Source organism: Miscanthus floridulus, chromosome 7, assembly GCF_019320115.1.
Source record: "Miscanthus floridulus cultivar M001 chromosome 7, ASM1932011v1, whole genome shotgun sequence".
NCBI classification, from domain to species: domain Eukaryota; kingdom Viridiplantae; phylum Streptophyta; class Magnoliopsida; order Poales; family Poaceae; genus Miscanthus; species Miscanthus floridulus.
In genome coordinates this window covers 134,683,673-134,700,243 of record NC_089586.1, presented here as the reverse complement: position 1 = coordinate 134,700,243, position 16,571 = coordinate 134,683,673, and the positions used below count along the sequence as shown (strand labels likewise).

General features: G+C 51.0%; 1 protein-coding gene across 1 annotated transcript; it reads right to left on the bottom strand.

Annotated features, from left to right (window-relative positions):
- Positions 1–14,534: 14,534 nt before the first annotated feature.
- On the bottom strand, positions 14,535–15,956 carry LOC136466354 (putrescine hydroxycinnamoyltransferase 1-like). The gene has a single exon (XM_066464719.1). The coding sequence runs from the start codon at positions 15,954–15,956 to the stop codon at positions 14,535–14,537; it is 1,422 nt and encodes a 473-aa protein (XP_066320816.1).
- Between the last annotated feature and the right edge of the window lie 615 nt (positions 15,957–16,571).

Genomic DNA, 16,571 nt, shown 5'->3' with positions numbered 1-16,571 from the left:
TCCTTCTTCATGACCTGATCAACGACTAGCTCTGGGTCACCGCGAATGTAGAGTCACATAGCACCAAGCTCGATGGCGATGCATAGTCCGTTGATGAGGGCCAGATACTCCATGGTGTTGTCTGAGGCTAAAAAGTGGAGGCGGATGGCATAGCAGAGCCTACACCTGTCCGGGGAGATCAGAACCACTACAGCCCCTGAGCCGAACACCATTACAGACCCATCGAAATACATTGTCCAGTACTCATGGGTGACATCTGAGGTCGATAGCTGCACCTCTATCCATTCGGTGGTAAAATCCATGAGAGACTGAGATTTAATGGTGGTACGGGGGATGTACCTCATGTCATGGCCCATGAGTTTGAGTGCCCACTTAGAGATCTGTCCTATGGCATCGCGGTTGTGGATGCTGTCCCTGAGCGAGTATGAACTAATGATCACAACCTCGTGGTCGGTGAAGTAGTGCAAGAGCTTCTGGGTCACCATTAGCCTGGCGTATAAGAGTTTCTGCACCTAGGGGTACCGGACCTTGGGGTCAGTGAGTACTTTGCCAATGAAGTATATGGGCCGTTGGACCTTAAGTTGGTGTCCTGGCTATTCCCTTTCGACGACCAGTGCGGCGCTTACCACATGGTTGCTGGCCGCGATGTAGAGAAGGGGTTCTCCCCCTTTGGGAGCGATGGCGATTGGGGCTGACGTCAAGGATGCTTTGAGGCTCTACAGGGCCTACTGATCTTCCTCAGTCTAGACGAAAGTGTCCATCTTTTTGAGGAGCTTGTAAAGTGGCATCCCTCGTTCGCTGAGCCGGAAGATGAATCGACTTAGGGCAGGCAGACAACCGGTGAGCCTTTGCACGCCCTTGACGTTGTGTATGGGACCCATGTTGGAGATGGCTATGATTTCTTTGGGGTTGGCCTCGATGCCGTGCTCGGACACAATGTGTCCTAGCAGCTTCCCCTTCAGAACCCTGAAAACACATTTTTTGGGATTCAGCCTGATGTTGAACCTTCGGAGGTTCATGAACGTTGTGGCCAAGTTTATGATTAGGTCACAAGCTTGAGTTGTTTTGACCACTATGTCATCAACATAGACGGTGATCATTGGTCTTGGTCGCTTGACTTGATCAGGCTGATTGAGCGGGTTGATTTGGTCAGCGAAGCATTGCTGCATGCACCTTTAGTAGGTGGTGCTAGTGTTCTTCAAGCCAAATAGCATGGTTATGTAGTAGTATGAACCATACAAGGTGATGAACAAGATTGCGAGCTGATCAGACTCTTTCATCGTGATCTGGTGATAGCCTGAGTAGGCATCCAGAAAGGAGAGGATTTCATAACCCAAGGTGGAGTTGACTATCTGGTCTATGCACGATAGAGGAAAGTGATCCTTTGGACATGCTTTGTTGAGGCCAGTATAATCAATGCGTATTCTCCATTTCCCGGTCTTCTTTTTAACAAGAACGGGATTGGCAAGTCAGTCGGAGTGGAAAACCTCTCTGATGAATCTGGCTGCCAGGAGTTTGGCGATCTCTTCGCCTATGGCCCAACTCCTCTCGCCATCGAAGCGGCGCAAGCACTGCTTAGCGGGCTTCGAGCCCAGGATGAGGTGTAGTGCATGCTCGGTGACCTCCTATGGTATGCCCGACATGTCAGAAGGCTGCCATGTGAAGACATCACAATTATCGCGTAGGAAGTCGACGAGCTCGCATTCCTATTTGGCTAGGAGCTAGGTCCTGATCTGAACCGTCTTGGTTGGGTCGGTGGGGTCGATTCCTACCGCCTTAGTTTCCTCGAGCGGACGGAAGGCCATCAAGGAGGTTGGTTTGTTGTAGTCTGGGACTACTGGTATCAATGATTCCCCGAGCCATGGGAGCTCGGACAAGTTGACGACCGCAATGGTGAGCTCGTAGTGCTCGCGGTCGCACGCAAAGGCGTGCGAAAAGGAGCTGCTTACGGTAATGACGCCGTTCAGTCCTAGCATCTTTAGCTTGAGGTAGGTGTAGTTGGGGATTGCCATGAATTTTGTGTAGCATGGCCACCCCAAGATGGCGTGGTAGGACCCTAGAAAGTCCACCACTTCGAAGGTGAGGACCTCCGAGCAGAAGTTGGCCTAGTTGCCAAACATGACGGGTAGGTCGATCTACCCAAGCGGGTATGCTTGCGCTCCCGGGATCACCCCATGGAAGAGAGAGCCCACCAGGTGGAGCTCCGACCGGGGGATGCGCATGGCGTCGAGGGTGTCGACGTAGAGGATGTTGAGGCAACTGCCTCTGTCCATCAGCACCTTGGTGAGGCGCTTCTTGTGGACGATGGGGTCGACGACGAGCAGGTAGCGTCCTAGTCTCGTGATGTGGGAGGGATGGTCCTTCTAAATGAAGGTGATCAGAGATTCTGACCAGCTGAGGAAGGAGGGGACGACCGTCTCAGCGGCGCATGCCTCCCTATAGTGAACCTTATGCTGGCGCTTGGACCAAATGGCGTTGGATCCACCGAAGATCATGATACATTCATTAGCATCGGGGAAACCATCCCTATCCTTGCCCGCCGTGCCTCCTTTTTTGGGTGCCGCCTCTTTGCTGTCCCCTTCTTTCAGCCCGCCGACCTATCATAGGAAACTTTTGAGGAGCTCGTAGTCCTTGTAGAGGTGTTTGATGGGGTAGGTGTGGTCAGTGCATGGACTGTCCATGAGCTTGTTGAAGTGGTCAGGCAGTCCCTGTTGGGGTTGCTTGCCCATGCGATCAGCCACGGCAACCAACGCGGTGTTGTCCGATTAGCACTGATCCTTTCTATTTTTCTTGCCCCTCTATGTGGAGGGGCCCTCGTCTTGGTCTGTGCGCTTGGCCTTGCCTTTGTCCCGACCCCTGTTGAAGACTGCTCCAACCGCTTCCTCGCTGGAGGCATGGTTAGTGGCGACGTCGAGCATGTCGCGGGTGGTACGGGGCTTTAGGCATCCAAGCATGTGGATTAGGGACTCGTAGGTCATCTCAAAGAGGAATGCGCTGATGACATCTACGTCGATGACATCAGGGAGGGAGTTGCATCGTTGGGAGAACCTATGGATGTAATCCCGTAGGGACTCGCTGGGTTCCTACTAGCAACTCTTGAGGTCCCACGAGTTTCCAGGGCAGACATACGTCCCTTGGAAATTCCTGATGAAGACCCTCTTGAGGTCTGCCTAGTTGTGGATGCTGCCGTACGGGAGGAATTCAAGCCATGCCCGAACATGTTCCCCCACATATATGGAGAGATATTGAATGATGAAATAGTCATCATCCATCCCTCCAGCTTGGTAGGCAAGCCAAAAATCTTCGAGCCAAATACCGAGGTTTGTCTCCCCGAGTACTTGGTGATGTTGGTGGGCAGTCAGAAATGCTGTGGGAATGGTGCTCTCTAGATACGCCAGTCAAAGGCCTATGGTCCTAGGCCCTCAGGGCTAGGACTCTAGTTGTTCGGTCAGCCACCATGCCTAGGGCGTGTTTCACCGCTCCCCTCGATGGTTTGGCTGGGATCCATGTTGCCTGCTCTCACCATTGCCCGGTGGACATCATCATCATGCCGGGCTCAATGCTGGTTGTTGATGATGCTGTGAGTGTCCTGGTGTGGACCAGGCTACTCGTGTACCAGCGGTCGGTGTGGAGCAGGCATCAGGTTGGACCGAGGCACAGCTGCTGCCTCTTGAGCCGCACCTGGACACTATAGCGGCGAGCGGATGGAGCGATCCGTCTGGCACGTCCCTGCTCCCTCGGTGGGGAGAGAGGGCGTGTGTCGAAGTCACAATGTGGAGCTTTCTACTTGTTGAACAACGGCGACTTCTACTAGAACCCAGAGGTTCTGGTAGACCGCCCGCTCCTAGGGGTCGACGGGCTCAAGAACGTCGCGCAGGAGCATTGCTGCAACAGTGATGTTTTGGCTAGCCTAAGTGAACTGTGGGAGATTGTTCCCCTTGTTCATGATGTCATGTTGGACCTGGCAGGCACGACAGCGGGCGCCGCCCGCCGGGTTATGCGCATGGGGCGCAACGTGCTGCACCGAGCTTGCCGATGCAGGCGATGGCTGGCTCCACCGTTGTTGTCGTAGTTCCTCGACATGCCCTTGCGCAAACATGAGGGCCCCTACATGTAGGTCCGAAGGGGTGTGAGTTTGCACAAACTCCACGATGACTGGCGGCTGCCCTGGAGCATCTGCCATAGCGCACTCCTAGGACAGACGATGGCTAGGTGCCACGTCGCTGATGCTGGAGCCATCGCTCTCACCCTCATCATCCGGGAGTTCATGGAAAGTGGTAGGAGCATAGCTCACCATTCCCATGAATTTGGATGTGAGAGGAGATGGCGATAGCGTCCCTCGAAGCCCCCAAGCGCACATGTCCGCGGGGGACACGAGGTCGTAGAGGAATCGATCATATGGTGTTCGTTGTATGGTCAATATGGTCCCTCTGGATAATCGGCGGGAGATAGTAAATAGAGAGTAAATAGCAGTCTGCATATTACTCACAGCGGGGTTTGAGTAGAGAGTTTGCTCGGAATGAAGCGCAGATGTCATGTTGTTGAAGTTGTCGTGCATCCCGGAGCCGATGGAGGGTTTAGGGTGTAGTACGCCGAGCCGATCGGTGACAAAGTCCAGGCTTCCAAAGAGGAAGGCCTGGAATGGCTTGAAGACTAGTGGAACCCACATCCCAACTGGTGGGAGTGTAGGAAACTCCAGTGAACCAAAGTGAGTCGTATCGCTTGAGTCTGCCATGGCGAAGGTGGTGAAAAAGTGGGTCATCCGATGACCAAAAAGTGTTGAACATACATCGTCTTCCCCATGGACAGTGCCAACTGTCGGTGCAGAAAGTGACCAACAAGTAAATATTTGTAGTTTTGCCGTACGTTGTGATCGGAGGTGGCCTAGCACTCAATGACATAGGGTTTATACTGGTTTAGGCAACATGCCCTACGTCTAGTTTGAGTTGGTCGGTGACTTTTTTTCTGAGCCCATGTGCTTGAAGTTTGTAGTGGGGTTACAAACGACAAGGAGAAAGATGGGGGTACAAGAGGTCCGGTCGGAAGGGCTAGGAGTGATAGGAGCTCTGCTATGAGCTAAGTGTTTAAGCGTGTGCTTGAGGTCTGAACCTGGCGGTTCTGTGGTTGTGAGCTAGTGAACTTGATCGATCTAATGAATCTAGAAGCGCTTGAATCGACCTGGATTAACTGAGTTTCTTGGGATAGAGTGCATCCCCTTTTATAGATGAAGGGGATGGCTTTACAAGTGAGAGGGAGAGAGTACGTATGCTTCTAAACCTTGTTGCCCACACCGGCGAGTATAGGATGATGGTAGGCGCCCATAATACTATTGGATGTCGGATGCACGTGGGAGGCTGCATTGTATTGTTTGGGTATGGCATATGTTGGTACCTGCTATACTATTGATGCCTAGAGGCATGTGAGGAGTTTCACCATGTTCACTCGGTATAGTAAATGCCGGCGCCCATAACACTATCGAAGCCTAGAGGCATGTGGGGGGGCCTTACTGTATGGGAGTTAATGGCGCCCACAATACTGTAGGGAAAATGTCGACGCCTACAACACTATTTGTGTCAGGGAGGTTGCAGAGTACTATTTCTATAGGTGTACAAGGTACGGTCCCTGTTATCGTGGTTTGACTTATGCACCTTGCCTTGCTTTCCCCGTTTCTTCCCTGGACCTTTCCAAGAGGGCGTCCCCAATCGGTTGGTCCTAGTCGGCTCTGGTTGCTCCAGTTGGAGAAGAGTAGTGAGCAGGAGTTTTTGCATACCCCAATCGGAGATGTGGGGTTGGTGTCAGATGTAGTGCTTTGGCCAGGCCTTCTGGTCGGAGAGGCCATCTGGAGGTGGGCTAGTGACCGAAGTAAGCGCTCTGGTCGGAGAGGTGGTCCGGAGTTGGAATACGGGTGCCGCTCCTCCTCGGCCAGACCTTTCGGTTGGTGATTGGAGCACCCTTCTGGCCTATTGTTCAGATACTTGGGCCGGCCCATGAGTTGCACGGTGTCTACTTGGGAAGAGCCTCTATTGGGAAGCTGGTCCATGAGGGACCCCGGGTTTATGAACCCGACAGGAGGAAAGCCTTCCAGCCGGCCAGATAGCCAGCTTCTATTGATGCTTTAACTAGGTAGTGCGGTTCTCCTATTTAGGTAGAGAAGATTATTAGAGGCGGGTGCCTTAACTAGCTGGCTTCTATTGATGCTTTAATAGAGGAGGGCATCCTAAACTGCCCGCCTCTATTAATCAAGAGTTAACAGAGGCAGCTAGCTCAAGGCATCTATCTCTGTGAAGGCAAGTGTGGGGGTATGCCCCCCCGGTATCCTCATGATAAGACATGGGCCGCACCATCGTAGGTGGCCTGGCCCATAAGATCAAGGCATGCACAGCGCTGCTCGGCATGCACCGCAAGACATTATATAGTACTAAATAGGATATTTTACTTATAACCCTGCCCCTCTAGACTATATAAGGAGAGGCAGGGGTCCCCTAGCCGATACGATCCATCAAGATCTATCTACTACATCTCAATACAATACACTAAAGACACAGGACATAGGGTATTACATTGATTAGACGGCCCGAACCTATCTAAATCGCTGTCTCTACGCCTTGTGTCACCATCTGGTTCCTAATTACGTGCACCTCCACCGACAAATCTACCATCGTGGGATACCCATCGATGGAATGCCGAGCATATTTTGTCGACAGTTAGCACGCCAGGTAGGGGTGTGCGCTTGATCCAAGGCGAGCCAGATGGACCTCAAATCAACAGCACATTCTCGTCATCAATCTCATGGAGATCCATGCCGGTCCACGACAATGATTCATTGCTGGCTATGCCAGCCCCCACGATAGTAGATCCGATCTTGGAACCACCTACGAGGTCGTCTTCACCAACAACTCACCGCCCGCCAGCTGCTCACCGTCAACGCCAACCAGATAACGCCATACGCCACCGACCAGATGCTCTGTCCAAAGCTAAGTCATGCTTTAATATTTTCCTAAATATTCTCCAATCTCCGTATATCGCCATGATGTTTCTCCGAGCTATTTTCTCCATGATTGATCTCCAAACGATTTTCCGAACCCCCAAATAGTCCTGTTGATGCTCGGATGCCTCCAGAGACGGCCTTGTCTCTGGCTCCTCCCTACACGTGCACGAGCGTCTGCCCTCTACGTTATGGGTGGTCGGCAGTGGCTCCTTGGTCACGCTTGTTCCTCCTACACATGCACGAGCTCCGCGCTTGACGTTATGGACTATGGGCTAGCTAGGGCTAGAGACTCAGCTACACACTAACTGTTCGGGCGGTTTATATTAAACATAAATATATTTTCACGCCAACTGATCGCCAAACTGCATATGCCATTTTATCACCATTGCTGATTTTTCTCTAGAGTTCATTTATTTTTACATCATGTACTACCCGTTCTACATGTTTGTATTGTAGGATCATCGTCCAGGTGATCGGATCACCTGGTGCTCGGGCTTCTCCACTGATCAACTGGTCGGACCACTAGGTTCATGGACTCCATCGCCGACCAGTTGATTGGACTGTTCGCCAGTCGCTTCTACTCAATGCTCACTTCGCCGCTGACCAGTTGACCAGACTATTCGCCACTCATGCTTCATCGCTAGCTACGCCGGTTACTCCCTAGCGCTCGGATTCTTTGTGCTCGAGGACTAAGTGGGCACACCTCACCGCACGGATGTTGTCAGCTATGTCGGTGCTCGAACCTCGCCACCTATGCCCAGGACTCCTTGGTGCTTGGACCTCATCGCCTACGCCGAGGACTCCTTGGCACTCGGACATCACCAGCTTTATCAGGGACTCCTCGGTGCTCGGACATCGCCGCCAACACCGGGGGCTCCTCCCTCCTCGGTGCTTGGACATCGCTAGTGATGCTGGGGACTTCTCGCTCCTCGGTACTCGGTCATCGCTAGTGACGCCGGGGACTCCTCGCTCCTTGGTGCTCGGTCATCACCAGCGATGCCAGGGACTCCTCACTCCTCGGTGCACGGACATCGCCGCCTACGCTGGGGACTCCTCGCTCCTTGGTGCACAGTCATCGCCAGTGATGCTAGGGACTCCTCGTTCCTCGGTGCTTGGTCATCACTAGCGACGACAGGGACTCCTCGCTCCTCGATGCTTGGTCATTGCTAGCGACACCGAGGACTCCTCACTCCTCGTTTCTTCGACCTCGCCGCCTACGCCGAGGACTCCTTAGCGCTCGGACATCGCTAGCTTCATCGAGGACTCCTCGGTACTCGGACATCGTGTGGCAGAACCTCCTAAGTTATAGGGCCCACATGCATCTGTCACTGTCCGACGACCTTTGACATCTATGCATATGTTTCCATTAACTTAAAAAGACTGTCGGGTGTCCTCGAGGAACCCCGAATAATCCACAATTTTCGAGCAGGATCACGTTACAGAGTCATTGCAGTATTACAACATTTATTCAAATATATGTACATCAGAGTAAAATAGCGGAAGTCTTACGATAACTTAGTTTACAAACCAATTGTTTCAAACCTTACAAATTAAGTTCGATAATTATTACAAACCATAGTAGTATTGGAGTGGCATAATTAATATAGACATATCACACAAAATAAACATCCTGCCCAAGGATCACACATTTACTTCTCGTCGTCAGAACGAACGATAGTCATGTAGCATGATCCAAAACAGATCTGCTCATGAGGCTCACCTGCAACAAGGGGTCAATGAACCCTGAGTACAAAAGTACTCAACAAGACTTATCCGAAATATTAACTGATAAACTCAGTAATGCAGGCTTAGGGATTCAAGGTATAGCTTTAACAATGATCAAAGTTCTTTTGCGTAAAAGCTCTTTTAACAACATTCTTTATATAGAAAACTTCTCAAGAATTATATACAAAGCTGACACGATCCGCACTGAGATCATGAAACTTCATATCCAACACCTTCACAAGCCTTATTCAAGTTCCGGTTATTAATTCTACGATGATGAACAGTGAGTTGAGTCTCCTTAACCGAGGAGCAACAACGATTCGAACCGATTAAGAACCCAGCTGGGGATTCCAGACCACACGACATATGCAGGTCCCCGACCTACATATACCAACCTACCCTCGGATCCCCTAAAACAAGAATGGGTCTGCGCCATCCGAGAACACAGTACTCCACCATTCTAGCCCATGGCCACGTGGGTACACGCTATTCCCGCCATCTCTCCACTCCCAGTGCACGAGTAGCCATTCTCGTAATAGAATTGCCAAGTTCAGGCTTACCGGAGTATGTGGTTAGTACTACAAATTCTCACCTCATGCAATTCAATAACGGACGTGCCTTAATCGACATAGGCGGAAAGACCCCGCTCACAAGACCTCCATGTCTGGTGGCTCACACTCACCGAGTCCGCCCGGTCTAGATTTATTACTCCACATTCCCATATCACATGCTAACATAATTAACCAATGTTCCATTTAAAACTTGCAGGTGGCAGGTAGTCACCCGACTTTCATCGTTCTACGCATAGCTAAGCAAAACTAGGCATATACGAGTTTAAAAACTGGTAATATGGTAAACATGGAATAACAAGGGTGGTAATGCACCAATTAGGCTTTTACTGAACTCCTAATCACTTAATGCAGTAACGGAAAGCAAAAGCAAAATTAATTTGTAAAACACAAGGTAGGGTTGTATGCATCCGGGGCTTGCCTTCGTTGACGGAAAAGTCCGGTTCCTACGACGTTACACAAGGATTCGATCCGACCTCAACAGATGAATTAACCTCCTCAACAGCTTGATTAACTACCATGTTTTCACCTTCGTTCACTACACGTAATAACAATGCCATGTTTAACCTGATGTGGAATACGAAACATGATGCTCGATGATGGATGCAAAATTAACAATTTGAATACAACTTTCCTTCGCGGTACAGTTGCAAGTCAAACAACTAAATATTTTTCATAACACATACATCAATTGCCAAGGACCATCATCAACTAAGTACCCAAGGTCATCACTCAATCCAAAATTTCAAACAAAACCTAAATCATTAAAGGTTACTATTTGCTTTTATGAATTAATTATTTAATTCAAAATTATGAAATAAATCAACTTATTCTGATTGAGCTAATTTTTTTTTTAAATGTTCAGTACATGTTAACTAAGTGGCAAAACAAATTTCATAATTTTTGGATAAATAAATAAGCCTAGAAAAATCATGGAAATCCATTTATTAATAAATTGAGCAATTTTTATCACATTCAAAAATTACTGAAAAACATTATTTCATATTTTTTTTAAATAATATACATCATAGAGAAGTCACACAAAAATTTTCATAATTTTTGGAGCTCTAAATAAATCTACACAAAAATAACAAAAAAAGACACTATTCATTTAATTCTGAAAAATAGAAAATCCACTTAGAACGCTGAGTCACTGACACCCGGGTCCCACATGTCATCTTCAACCTCCGACGTTGACCACGACAGTGATGGCTCTGACCGGCGAATTCTCGCCGCCGGTGAGACTAACGGTGATGGTGAAAGCACTACCACGTTCCCTACACCACTACGCTCCGATTGGTGGCACAAACGAGCCTCAACACTAACTGGACCAAGCACCACGGCGGCCATGGCGGACACGACGGCATGGCCATGCTACGCCGGCAACACCAGTGCGGTAGTGATTAAACAAAGGACACAGGAAGCATCAGGAGCTCACCCCGAACGCGTTGGAGCCAAAGACTGAGCCGGAGGAGCAACAGCAAGGGGGTTCGACGATCAACGCGGGCACGGCAGAGCAAAACGTCGTCGGCGATGGTGTACCGGCGACTGCAGTGGTCAAAATGAACAACCAACTATGGAGTAAGCACCACAGTATCGAGACGAAGCCATAGGTACATAGAGCAAGGACAGTAGCTCACCGGAGGGCACTGACCACGGAGATGCGCTTGCGACGGGAAGGTCGTCGGCCGCGAAGAAGAAAGACGTGGACAGCGAGTTTCCGGTGGAGATAAACTGAATTGGTGGGGTGGTTGGACGCATAAGGTTAAGGCAAAGCTAGGACTAGCTTATCAGCGACGGTGGAGCACGACAACGACGGTACGGGCTCGACGGAGTGGAGCGGCGGCGACGGGAAAACAGAGGGCGAAGGAAGAACAACGACGACGGCGTCAGAGCTTTATAGGGCGGCCAAGGAAGCAAGGAGAAGCCACGACGATGCCTTTCCCATGCCAGCGCGAAGCCAAGGCCACCACGCGCGCGGCTGGAAGCAAGCCGAAGCTCGCCGGCGGTGTAGCGCAAGCGGTGAACACTGTTCACAGTAATTACAAGTTTGCCATTTGCCAAAATTCACAAATTACTCTCAAATTTTCATAACAACTCAAAATTCTCCAAAAATAAAAGTTGTTCAAAATCAAAAGTTCTACAACTTTGCTTCTATAACCATCTCCTAATTCGGTCTAGATTTTGAAATGAACTTTTGAATTTGAATAGGGAAATTTAACGAATTACGCCTTTTTGAATTACTCAAAAAAAATTTAAACAACTTGAAAAACTCCAAAAACAAACTTTGTATAACATGCCAAGCTCTACACTTTTGCTTTTGGGCTCAACCCCAAAATATGCTTAGATTTTGAAATGGATTTTTCAGGGTAGGATTTAAATGTCGAAAAGCGGGGTTTTCTCGAAAAATTCAAAACCCAGACAAACTTTGAACTTGAGTCAAACAATACAATTCAACACTCATTACACAAATGTAAACTTGTTTTAGTAAATGCACATCAAAGTTTTCACCAAATGCCAAATGCTTTGCAATGCATATGATGACATGTCAGATTTTAATATTTAAACACCCGAGGTGTTACACATCGTCGCCTATGCCGGGGACTCCTCCCTCCTCAGTGCTCGGACATCACTAGCGACGTTGGGGACTCCTCGCTCCTCGGTGCTCAGTCATCGCCAGCGACGCCGGGGACTCCTCACTCCTCGATGCTCGGACATCGCCGCCTACGTCGAGGACTCCTCGCTCCTCAGTGCTCGGTCATCGCTAGCGACGTTGGGGACTCCTCGCTCCTCGGTGCTCGGTCATCATCAGTGACGCCGAGGACTCCTCGCTCCTCGGTGCTCGGACATCACCGCCTACGCCGGGGACTCCTCGCTCCTCGGTGTTCGGTCATCGCCAGCGACGCCGAGGACTCCTCGCTCCTCGGTGCTCGGACATCGCCGCCTATGCCGGGGACTCCTCGCTTCTCGGTGCTCAAACATCGCCGCCTACGTCGGGGACTCCTTGCTCCTCGGTGCTCGGTCATCACCAGCAATGCTAGGGACTCCTCGCTCCTCGGTGCTCGGTCATCGCCAGCGACGCTGGGGACTCCTCGGTGCTCACTTGGTGGTCGGATCTTGCTACGTCTCGTCGATGTGCTATCAAGCTGCTCCATGCTATTCGGATCAGGGTGCTGATTTTGGGCAGCACGTCTGGGGTCTTGATACGCGCATGTCAGACGATGTCGGCAAGCTTTCAGACTTCTTTGACCCTGCTACAAGATTCATTCTTTATCTTCTAGCAGGCTCGAAGACTAAGTGGACACACTTCACCTTGCGGTAAATATGCTTGTTCTCATCTCGAGGCTACGCCGGGGGACTGGTTGCCTGCTCGGCCGGTCTTCTACTTTCTGACCCTAGCACCACGCGACTACGTCACCTACTGTCAGGCTCGGGGACTATCTGTGGGGGTATGCCCCCCGGTATCCTCATGACAAGACATGGGCCACACCATCATAGGTGGCCTGGCCCATAAGATCAAGGCGTGCACGGCGCTACTCGGCGTGCACCGCAAGACATTGTATAGTACCAAATATGATACTTTACTTATAACCCTGCCCCTCCAGACTATATAAGGAGAGACAGGGGTCCCCTAGCCGATACAATCCATCAAGATCTATCTACTACATCTTAATACAATACACCAAAGACACAGGACGTAGGGTATTACGTCGATTAGACGGCCCGAACCTGTCTAAATCGCTGTCGCTGCGCCTTGTGTCACCATCTGGTTCTTGATTATGCGCACCTCCACCGACAAATCTACCATCGCGGGATATCCCTCGGTGGACTGCCGAGCATATTTTGTCGACAGCAAGCCTTTCCTGTAGGCGCTCCTCTCATTAATAGAAACAATGTCTATTTGTGTTCGCCTCTGTTATAATCCAAAGTCTTATCTCCTAAAATAAAATTTGTAGTAGTGTCCTCTAGCCGTGGTGCCTCCTCCCGCATGCTGGCTAGTCCTTGGCCACACTCGGCCACCCCTCATCCAGGCGATGCCCAATGGCGGCCACAACCATTAGCGGCCAAGACTAGTTGTGGCCTACCAGAAGGGGATAGGAGCGGTTAGGTGGTGGCAAGGACAGCAGGTGGAGGCGGGCGGCGAGGCGTCTACATGGTGGGGAGGCGGCACTGAGGACAACTAGGAGAGGGGACACGGCTGGCGCGGGGAGGTGGCGCCGAGGTGGGTGGGGAGGCGGGCGAGCGGTGATGCGCGAAAGAGAAAAGATGAGAGAGAAGGAGAAACAGAGAGAGAAAGAACGCCGAGTGTGCCAGTTTGTTAGACCTCGGTGCCAAGACCCACGGTGCTGAGATCTACAACCCCGAGTTCGGCGCCAAGATCTACGATACCAATCTTGGCGCTAAGATCTACAACGCCGAGCTCGGCGCCAAGATCCGTGTCGACGCCACATAGGCAGCCACGCCTACAGGGGCCTCGATCCTCAGCGCCATGGCCCACGGCGAAGAGACGTGTTACCTCGGCGCCGTGGGTCACGGTGCCGACTCCCTGGGTCCAAAAACGCCACGGCGTCGACTCCTTGGGTCCAAAAACGAAAATAAGACGCCCAGGGGGTCTAAATATGAAAAGTTTGCAAAAAAAAAAGGCTAAGATACAAAAAAAAATTAGCACATTTTCTTGCTGCTCTAGTTTGTTCCACGTCATTTACCACAGCTCTGGTGGTCTATAATATGCATTATGAGGGTTCTCTTGTAGGGGTGTCGTGTAATTCTCTTTTTTCTTGACGAAACACGTGCTACGGTATGTTCAGATAAGCTGTTATTGAATAAAATTTCGGGTCCGCTGGCGTTATCATTGCCAAACCGGTAGTGACATTATCATTATTGGTCGGTGACATATTCAGCAGTTGTACATTGAAGCCACGAACCAGCAGCGGTCGATTCCAAATCAACTGGCAGCGTTGCTTGTTTCGTAGTATATATATAGGCTACTCAAAAAGAAAATCTGAATCCACTAAGAAATAGTAAAACATTTAAAACTTCATTGAGAAATAACTTTTACATTATTATAGAAGGGTATATATGGCGAGTTAATGTTTATTTAGCACATATATCGCCAAAGACCAGAGAGTCTTGTCTCGCGTACAAAGTACAGTACTAGACAGAATTAAAGCTCACTGAAAAACAAAGGAAGCACGCGATGAAATCGAAAGAATAAAGAAAACAAAAACAGAGCAGATTCCATGGAGCTGAGTTCACATGTCCTGCTCCTGCTGGGTGAGAGTGAGACCCAGATACTCCGCCGTGAGAGGCTTGAAGATGCCGTCGGACTCCAGCGCCGCCGCCAGCTGTGGCCATATGTAGGCGCTGACGAGCCAGGAGCCGTCGCCTCCGGGCCGCGCCATGACAGATAGGAAAGACGCGCAAAACCTCACGGAATCTGCGGAGACGACGGGCATCGCCATCGTAGCCTGGCCGAAGCCGAAATCGGCGTCGTGCGGGAACGTGGTCATCATCGATTGGTTCAGCGTCGGGGCGCCGACGCCGATGAGGGTCGCCTCCATCAGTCCTTCTGCCTTGTGCACCTCCACCAAGTCCACCATCTCCTGTACCAACTCGTCGTAGTCCACAGACGTGATGGCGTCCCGCACCATGGCCGCCACCTCCGCCAGCGGCTTCCGCGTCACCTCCTCCGCGGGCGCGTCGCCCAGGGTATAGGTCGTTACGTTCCCCAGGTAGTTGGGCATCACCGCGGCGAGCTTAGGTGCCGTGAGCCGCCGCCGCGCGCTCACCCACCACCCCATGCGGCAATGCTCCTTGGGCGCGCTGCGGGGCGACGCGGCCACGACATCGGCCAGCGCCTTCCACAGGTACGCGGACAGCGCCTCGACGCGAGTCGGCCGCCGCTTGGCCCCCGTGGTGCTCGCCGCCTTGTCGCGCAGCGCGGCGATGTCACTCGCCTCAACGTAGTAGAGGCGGTCCACCAAGCTGGCATCTGCCGTCAGGGCGTTGGGCAGGCGCCGCTCGTCGTACGTCGTGAAGATGGCCGCGACGGAGTCGCGGTACCACGGCGGGCTGCGGGGCCGGAACACCCAGCGGTCATGGTTGAGTGGCCCCCCGTCGATCTCTCCGGTTCGCACGAGCCGGGACCACGTATTGACGATCGTGGCGCCCACGTGGCCGTCGCCGACGAGGTGGTTTATCCACCACATGACAGAGAAGCCCCCGCATGCAAAGGACAGCACCTGCACCGACAGGAGGACGTCCTTGGGGAACGCGAGCACCATCTTCTTCAGGGAGTCCTTGGCTGAGCCGTAGTTCAGGCTCCCCAGGGCGACGCCGACCTCACCGACCACAAGCTCTGCGCCTTGGTTGTGGCAGTGGAGCTCGGGGAGGCCCGAGCTTGGGTTGGTGACGAGGCGCCCGGCGAATGGGTACAGGTAGTTGAGCAAGGACGGCAAGAGGGCCTCGAACAAGGTGGGAATGCGGGGGCTGAAGCCGCCGCCGCCGCCGGCGTTGGGGTAGACGCACAGCGTGCCGATTTGTGAGTCGCTGACGTAGAGGTCGAGATTGGAGAGGGACAAAACATGCGGCTGGATGGAAGCGTCCGAGGCCTTCACCAGCCGGCGGCTAACCACGCGGATGCTCATCGGGTCCTTAGCTGCCGTGGTAGCCATAGTTATGCCGCTACGACGACCTAGCTACAAGAAACAAGTGCATTGCGTTGGCCATCTCCAGCAACATATATTTATAGGGCGTCTCTCCTCCTTGTTCAGACGGCTCTATCAATAATTATTTTTTTAAATGGTATTCACCGACCATCCATCTCTAAAATTATATTTTTAGAGACTGTTATTATTTTTAGCCGCCTTTAAAATTGTATTTTTATTTTCAAAGACAGCTGGGAACAGAATCGCCTCTAGAAAGATAGTTTGTGGAGGTAATTAGGCTTTCCAACCATCTCTAGAAACAGAGGCATTTCTAGAGGCGGCGAGCATCTCATCGTCACTACAAATCGATTTCTAGAGACAGTCATAAGTATGACCCACCTCTAAGAAAAGATGTAGCAAAAAAATCGTAACTTTTTCGTATTAAGTCGGACAAAGACAAACCTTATATAAAAGTAGTACAGCTCAAAGAGATTTAACAACTTTGTTGCTGAAGACTTTTCATTTAAAATTGTTTAGGGACCCAAATTTTGATTTAAGTTCTTATATATATATATATTTTTAAAAATCAAATGACATTGGATGGAGAGACATCCTAAACCAATGTTGTGGTGCTCGACTAGA